The sequence below is a fragment of the Pelophylax lessonae genome (assembly GCF_965119305.1).
Source record: "Pelophylax lessonae genome assembly, chromosome: 4".
Classification (NCBI taxonomy): Eukaryota; Metazoa; Chordata; class Amphibia; order Anura; family Ranidae; genus Pelophylax; species Pelophylax lessonae.
Genome location: NC_138771.1, coordinates 470,586,995 through 470,595,810, shown reverse-complemented (window position 1 = coordinate 470,595,810; position 8,816 = coordinate 470,586,995). Strand labels below are relative to the sequence as shown.

At 39.2% G+C, this 8,816-nt stretch overlaps 1 protein-coding gene across 4 annotated transcripts in view; it reads right to left on the bottom strand.

The window, feature by feature from the left end:
• RFX4 (regulatory factor X4) overlaps positions 1 to 8,816 on the bottom strand; it is a 131,379-nt gene that overhangs the window by 30,608 nt on the left and 91,955 nt on the right. For all 4 annotated transcript variants that reach the window (XM_082256640.1, XM_082256639.1, XM_082256638.1 and 1 more), the window contains 5 exons: positions 7,340 to 7,398; positions 6,020 to 6,164; positions 4,647 to 4,741; positions 1,977 to 2,094; positions 870 to 989 (listed from right to left, as the gene is read on the bottom strand). In XM_082256640.1, coding sequence (XP_082112766.1) covers positions 870 to 989; positions 1,977 to 2,094; positions 4,647 to 4,741; positions 6,020 to 6,164; positions 7,340 to 7,398 — 537 coding nt within the window. The remainder of the gene's footprint in view (positions 1 to 869; positions 990 to 1,976; positions 2,095 to 4,646; positions 4,742 to 6,019; positions 6,165 to 7,339; positions 7,399 to 8,816) is intronic.

Below are 8,816 nucleotides of genomic sequence, written 5' to 3'. Positions count from 1 at the left end.
TGGAGGAGTGGAAGAGGACTCCAGTGGCAACCTGTGAAGCTCTGGTGAACTCCATGCCCAAGAGGGTTAGGGCAGTACTGGAAAATAATGGTATCCAGACAAAATATTGACACTTTGAGCCCATTTTTGACATTTTTACTTAGGGGTGTACTCACTTTTGTTCCCAGCGGTTTAGACATTAATAGCTGTGTGTTGAGTTATTTTGAGGGGATGGCAAATTTACACTGTTATGCAAGCTGTACACTCACTACTTTACATTGTAGCAAAGTGTCATTTCTTCAGTGTTGTCACATGAAAAAAAAAGCAGTAGGGGAGGCTCTCAGGTACAGCTTCCTCTCCAGCAACGAGAACAGTGAGCAGCACAGTAGTAATATAATCAAATTTCACTTTAAAACTTAAAATTCCACTTAATATTTTTGTCAGAGACACAGAGCCTTGGGTGATCTCACACCAAAGATAGACAACTTTGAAGCTCAAGGCTTAAGTACCTAAGCAAAGGAAGTTCACATCTTTTTTTTTGTTTTTTTAGGATTAATTTAAGACAAAAGGTAGATTTTTTAGGGTATTGACTAGACACTATTTCTATTTCCAAACGTTCCCTTATAGATAGCAAATATTAATTTTGTGAGATTGGATCCACTTTAAATCAATAGATAATGTAATTTATTTTTATTGGAGAGGTTGCTGAAAGGAAGCAGATGAGACTCTTAACAGGGTGGAGTCTGTAGGACCTGCCCGTGGTTGTTTAAAAAAAAAAGATTGTCATTATTACCCGAAAGATAGAAGTGTTCATGTATGGTCAGCACTGCTTTATAAAAGCGATCATGTACATGTATCTATGTCCTTAGAAAAATTAGAACCATGCTTACCGCTGTGTGATTCTCCCTTCATGGCCCTCATAAGTTCATTTGCTCTCTCTTGGCAGTGTAAAGACTCCAATAAATAGAGGACATAGTCATCAAACATTAGGTGTATGAGGTGGAATGACCCTGTTATAGGACAAGGAAAAAATAATTAATGGCTTCTTCAAATCAGACAATTATCACACTAATGTATGGCCACTCAGTACTGTTATTGTGTGTGGAATTGTATTTCTGGGGATCCCAGTCAGAAAACAAGCTCAATTGTTCCTCTGCACTGACTCCTTTAATTTTACCATTGCATTCTTCGTTATGTAAAATAAATGAAAAACTCAACACACACTTATACTGCCCTGTAGAAGCTTGGACAGCACCATCAACGTTTTCAACAGAAAAAGGTGGAATATTTGAGGCCACTGGACCTTCCAGATCAACCAGCTGGAGGAGGACTTAGTCCTCATCCCTATTTAACACTGCTAGGTGCTTGAGCGCGGCCAATCTGTCACATGGGCAGAAGGGAATTGAGTCATATGCTTACCCATATCCACTACAGAGTATTTCTGTTCACTCCCAAGGCAGTGGGGTAGCTAATAGAAGATGGGTATGTGCTGCTGGTTGGGCAGATTTAAGCAAGCAATATCAATAGATGACAGAAAAAAATGTTTCTATCATATTTCTAGCCAGTTATTCTCTTTCAAAAAAACAGGGGGATGAAGATTTTGTGGCACATACTCTGCATGTGTCTGAAGACCAGATTAAGATGATGATCGCAATGGGTCCTAGTTGGCATGCAAGTCCTTGAAGGTCAGGCATCCTTCTCACAAACCGTAATTCTCAGTCTTAAAATCATTTATAAAATACAATTAATAGTGCTGTATCTGTTGCTATTAGCTAACAATCAGAAGTTTGATAGTTTATTACAAGAACAACAAACACTTTCTTTCTGGTTTGTCTAACTTTAAAAATCAATCCTACCATTTTCTCCCTATAGCAATTAGGACAATATAGTTAAACTATGTTTTATTAATATGCAAAATACCTATCACTATTAGTATAGAAGAACTGTAAAGAAGTTAAGAAAATACATGAAGCATACTACAGTAGATAGGATCATACCGAAACTTGGAGCACTGTGCAATGTCATATCCCGAATTACTCTTGTACCGAAGCAAGACCAAATTAAAAGGAACTGTTGTGCCACTCTCTTCAGTGAGCCTGTTTTTTTGGATGCTACCTACAAAGGTAAGAGCCATAAATTAGCATATCTGTGAAGAATCCCATATACCCAGATCATTGAATAGCTAGTGATAATTACATTCAATTGGATTTGTTCTGAAATGTTGAAGACCTCTTATAGCTTCTCCAAGCCACTTCTTCAATGGGCGTCAGAAAGGTACCCCAGCATTTATATCTACACATATAGCACAGGCACCCCAATACAATCACCATGAAATGTGTGGCTGTTATTTGTCCAAGAACAGGAAGGGATGTGTAAATGCTATAAAACAAACTTGTTCTAGTTACATAACCCCATACTTGGTGTCAGGAAGTGTCAAGAAGTCTTCAAACATTCTAATTCCTCAATTTACATGGTCAAAGGTGTGAATTGTGGGAAAACTTGTATTTCCTATTGTAGCTAACCTTTACATGGAAGAGGTGGAGAAGAGAACCTTCAACACTTTCAGGGGCAGAACACAGAGTGATTTGTTAGGGTATGTGGATGATACATGGGTCAAGATTAGAACATCATAAATACACTTAAACATAATAAATCAGAGAACAAGCATACAAGGTTTACATGGAATAAGGCACATATTACCAAATTGCCCCTTTTCAACCGTGTGTTACATGTCAAGGAGGGTGACAATAAGGTCTACAGGAAAACTTCACACACAGACCAGTATCTTCTTTTTAACTCCCACAACCCGCTGGTGTACACAAACTGGGGTTTATTAGAACTCTGCAACATCAGGCTGATAACATTAAACACAGAATCGCTCAGTAGTGCTTTGAATGTTTGTGAATACCCAACTTGGACTTTCATTCAAACATCCACAAAGTCAAGCATAAACTAACTAGGGGGTGAAGCAGAACACATCAAGTGATATTCACCCCTTATGTATCTGAAGTGTCAGAACATTTCAGAAGATTCTTTAACAAACATTGTATCCCTGTATCTTTCAAGCCCAGCAAAACACTTAGACAGAAGCTTAAACATTGAGAAGGCCCAACATGCAAACACAAGCAAATTAAAGAGGTTCTTCGCCTTATATGAAAAAAAAAAAAAATGAAAGTCAGCAGCTACAAATACCGTAGCTGGTGACTTTTAATAAACAGACACTCATTAGTCCAAATATCCAGCGCTGTCCTCACCCTGGCTGGTTCTTCGTATGTCTTCAGGTCCCTGGCACCAGAATGTTAACTGTGGAAAGCCGGCTGTTTGGCACTCTTTGTGGCTTTACAGCTGGTTTTCTACTGTGTATGTGTGAATCGAGCTGTGTTTTGTAAATTACCCCACAGCCTTTTGGGATCTATGATATCTCCAAGAAGGTTACCAGCAGGTACCCAATCCCCCCCGCCCCCAAAAAAAAGTTCCAGAAGAAGAGGATGGGGGGCATAAAGCGGAAATTCCCTTTTAGTCCAATTTAACTTGGTATATGCAGTACAGTGTAGTGAGGAATGCAAGACCTGTACATTGAGGAGACAAAGCAACCTCTCAACAAGTAAATGGCACAGCATTGGAGGGCAAATTCTACAAGTCAAGACTCTGTAGCCTTCCTACATCCTAAGAGAAAGGAATATTCTTTTAATGAGAAAATATGTCCACATTTTGGGGACAAACAAGCCTGCAAAAGGCATAAAAGAGAAAAAGGTCATCTATGACAACAATTGACATGGTGAAAGGTGAGAATTAACACCAAAGCAGACTTTCTTACTCTAAGGATGGGCTTATGTAAATAGAATATGACGGTACTACAAATTTCATATCTCCCATCTTGTTCTTGGACAATCAACATCTATCCATTCCATAGTGATTAGGTTAAAGTGTCTGTGCTACCTGCATGGATATAAATGCCGAGGTATCTTCCTGACACTCATTGGAGCTGAAGAAGTAGCTTGGAGAAGCTACAAATTGTCTGCTGCATTACAGAGACTCTAACAACACTAAGTTAGATTTTGTCAGAGTGTAATATAGAAATTTATTTTAATGTGTGTGTGCAGAGAGAAATACTTTAGCCCCTTGGGACAGTACTAATATAACATGCTGGGAAGGTAGCCATAAGTGGAGATACTACACTATTCAGAAACCGATTAAAGCAGGGTCTGCAGTCACTGACAGCTGCTGAGAATTAAATAATACCTCATTCTGACCTGAAATTACAGTATCTGCCAGAGGGAAGTCTTCCTGAGTAAACTTACTTTAATGCTCTGATATCATATGTGACCGTAACCACAATGGAAACCAATGCTGGAAGCTGAAAAGCTGTGTCACAATAATCCATTCCAATTGATTCAGCACAATTGCATGCTTTGCATGGTACATTTATTTAGTTCACAAAAATCTGTCCATACCATGAAATGACTTTTCTGTGTTTGCTGTCCTGGCCAAAGGTTCCCAGTCCCCCCCTGCCTAAGCTGATAGTTTAATCTTAAAATAAGACGTGTACACAAGGTCTAATGCACAAAAAAATTGCATGATCATGATAATAAGAAGGAGGAGGAAAACAAGACGAAGAAGTGGAAGGAGAAGCAGAATTTCTTTCCTAACAAAATATGGAAACTTACTCTCACAACACATCGGTCTACCATGGAATCCAGCCAATCAATGTAAGCTTCTATTGGAGATTGTTCTTCTAATAAATGATCAAATTCCTGGTACACTGTAGAAACAAAAGATTGTGAAAATCTGATAAGATACCCACCAAATCACAGATATTATTGTTACCTAAGGGCAGCTTTCCAAAAAAAAATAGTGAAGGATTGTTGTCAGTGTTGCCTGAAGCCACCATTTAAAATCCAGATGTAAAAATGCCAGCTGATTGAATGCTATGGGCAACACTGATACACTTCATTGGATATTTGATAAATTATTTCTAGAGGTAGCCAGGTTGAAAATATAAAATTAGTCATCAAGTGCATTCTATATTTATAAAACAGGAGCTGTACTGTGTTCGGCATTGAAGAAAGCAGTACGTTCAAAATGTAAATGATGTCCTCAATTGGCTGATGAAGATTTTTAAATATTCAAGCTTTTGAGACATGTTAGTCTCTATTCATCAGGCTTTATTATAACTAAGCTGTTTTAAAATGTATCACTGCCAGCCAATAAAAGGTATTGTTTTAAATTGCTGAGCTTTCCGCTGTTTAATATTAGAATGGACGCTAAGATATGCAACCAAAATTTCTTGTTAAACCACCTGACTTCTAATAAGAGCCCCACTGCAATCTTCAGAATTTGATAGGGATAACAATCACAACAGAGAATGGTAACTCGGATATAGGGATCTCATCACTGGGATAGACAATTTTTTAGAAGAAATTGTTTAAATGGAGATATAGGAATCTGCTATTGCTGACTTGTTTTTGAAGATGCAGGTTCCAGACAAAAAGTGTTGGGTCACTTGATCTGCATGCTTTTTCATTTTAGTAACTCAATATACCGAGCCATCACCTTTAAAAAACAAAAGCAGGAGCGGCAGGTTTTGTGATCTGAAATTTTAATGTCCCCAGACAGTCTGAGCAGTGGGACTATAAAAGAAAATGTCTACATCTCCATGGACTATCCTATTGTCATCACCAGTACCTATACTTGCCAACAGGCCAAAAAAAGGTCAGTTCTGTATTCTGTGGACATGTATGTGGAACTTCACATAGAAGTAGAATCAGTTAGTGTGAAAACTGCATGGAGAAAGGTGTGCTTAGGATACGTTGAGTCTTAAGTCACAAATGCCTTGCAAATTCATCTAGCCTGTTGAGAGCAATGGGTTCTTACTAAAGCCATAAATTGCATTTATAAAAATAGTTACATTTATAAAAATGGCATTCACTATCATAATTAGGCTTTTAAAAGTAACAGTTTTTCTAGCCAGATACCATTTGCAACTCCACCTGAGCAGTGATAACCAAGTGGTACACATGCCAACATCCTCAAATCTTACACTGTACAATGAGCTTCCTGTGCTCGTCTCTGGAATCTTCTATAGTATACAGACTTTGTTTGGTAATGCTATTAAGGTCAACATTCCTCCAGTCTTCCAGCATCTGAAATGTAATATCTGCGCTGTGTATGACTGTCCGCGATGCCTGCAATGAACATGCAAACCAGCAGTGAGAACAGACAGGGTTCATTATACAAGGCTCATGCAGTGCAAATATTGTTCAAACAACAACACAGGTTGATGCATTTACATTAAAATGCTAAATATAAATATGATGGGACTCCAGATATAGGAATTATCAGCCACTTATACAAAAATTGCCTGGGATGTCGATAGTAACCAATCAGACGTTTACTTTTTATCCTAGGAGCAGAACTATAATCACCAATGATTAATCACTAAGACAGGGTTCATACTTGTCAGGTGTGTTAATTCATCAATGATGGTGCACTATACCTCCCATTTGCACAAACGATGGGGTACTATTCCTCTCACTGACACCAATTATGGGGCACTATTCCTCCCAGTGACATCAATAATGGCTCACTACTCTTCCCACTGGCAACAATAATGGGCACTCTTTCTTCTACTGACACCAATGATAGGGCACTATTCCTCCCACTGACACCAAATATAGGGCCCGATTCCTCCCACTGACACTAACGATGGGGGGGACTATTCCTCCCACTGATACCCATGTTGGTGAACTATTCCTTCCACTGACACTAATGAAGGGGCATTATTCCCCCCACTGACACCAACAATGAGGCACTATTCCCCCACTGGCACCAACAATGGAGCAGTAATCCTTCCACTGACACCAACTATGGGGCACCATTGCCAGGACATTTTCTACTCCCACTGGCCATGTGCCAGCCCCCCTAAAATTTGAAGCTAAGTTAATTGGCCCTTTGTTTGGAAATCCTGCTTTAGAGCATTGGAATGCCATTCATAATGTTATCCCAGCCTAAAAGTTAATGGGCATTAATGCTTTACCATGCACATTTACAAGTGTGTTGACCTAGTGCATTGGCACACAGGGCTGGCGCTACCATACGGCGGCTTAGGCAGCCACCTTACAGCAGCAGGATGGGAGGGGGGAATCCCCAGCCACTTGTACAGGTGGGAAAGCCGGCTCTTCTCCGCCCATTGCTCAGCGTTCTAAGTCCCTCAAGCCCTGTGGGAAGGTCCATGCCTATTCCAGATCTTAGTCTGTTGGCCGCACTGCTGCAGTTCATTATGTAGCCCCGGCCGCGTTGGCACACCATCAAATTCAAACTGAGAGAGACAGACAGAATTATATTTCTGCAGTATACTCACCTGGCATAGGTGGTTTAAAGATGTCTGTCGTCTAAGGATTTGTGAGAACCTTTTGGACACTATGAGGATGATAAATTTTAAAAAATGAATTACAACAACATTGTAGGACATTGTAGGCTTTTTGTGATAAAACTATTATATGTTTTTTAATGCTTAATGCTGCATTACAACAATTTATCAGTTCACCTTCGTGTATTATCTAAGCTTATGAGATGGAGGTGCTACAGGACGTAAGATGAGGTCTCAAGTTTTTCCTTCACCTGGTCTTGCAAATCATACACAATATATTATTTTTAGCAGTACTGCACAACCAAAACTGTAGCTCACAAAATGGAATAATGTTACAGAGGACCTCAGACCATTACATTTTTATAATGCCACATTGCATAAATAGGTTTGCGAAAAATGCAATCCCATGTTCATTACTGGATTGGTTTTCCAGCTGCCATAACTCCACAAGGGTCTTGTAGTGGACATACAGATAGTCACTCAACAGTACTTCAAACCATAGGAAAACGGAAAGGTGTGCCTGACTAAAACCAGTTGAAAGAGTGCAAGATACTATTAATTGTTGGTAAAAAGTCATATAAAAACATCCAGCACGTTTCGGGGCAATGCTGCTTCCCCTTTATCAGTGTTCAACACAAGAAAAAACCTGGGGAAAACACTGACTTCAAAAATCTGTATTAGAACCAGTACTGAACTATCTACATGGAGTAACAACTTGAGAGTAATTGCTGAGCACGAGTCTTCTGTCTACAAAAAGTAAGACCTGTAGTTTGCCACTGTTCCTTAGAATATACCAGCTGTGCACGCCAGGGTAGACAACTCTGTCCCCATGATGCAAGAGGTACATCCTCTTTGAGCTAAACAATCTGTGCCATCATTCGGCATAATGGAGTGAAAGAAGTGGGTATATACTGTATGTAGTTGAGTAGTAGTAACAGTAGTAGAGTTTTAAGGTTTTCTGTCACTTTACCATATATTAGCTTCCTTCCAAATTCAAGCAAACAAAATAAAAATGGTTAATGACTTCAACATCTCCTTGTCTAAGAAGCAGTATTTTTCTTTTCTATATCCCATTAATAATATGAAATAATAATAGTCATTTTTAAAACGCTCGAAGAAAATAATTTTGCATTGGCTTTAATTATTTTTCTTTTGTCTTTCTGCCATTAACATTCTGCACCATTAAATCATACATAATAATACACATGTATAATGCACATTAACCCAGAAGTGACACCGTCCAAGCTCACGCTCTTGATCCCTGGCTAATCCTTTTTCTTAATTACAGGATGATGGTGAACAGCTTTTCTCAATGGAGAGTGCGTGAATGCTTTGAAATGAGAAAGGATTAGTTTTCAGGTGATGGTCTTGGCTCTCTGCGGTGCGCTAGCGGTTGGAGTATGATAGAGAGTAGCTAGCCTGCTGGGCCAGAGTCATTTGATAACGTCCCTTGCTGCATTTTAATAAT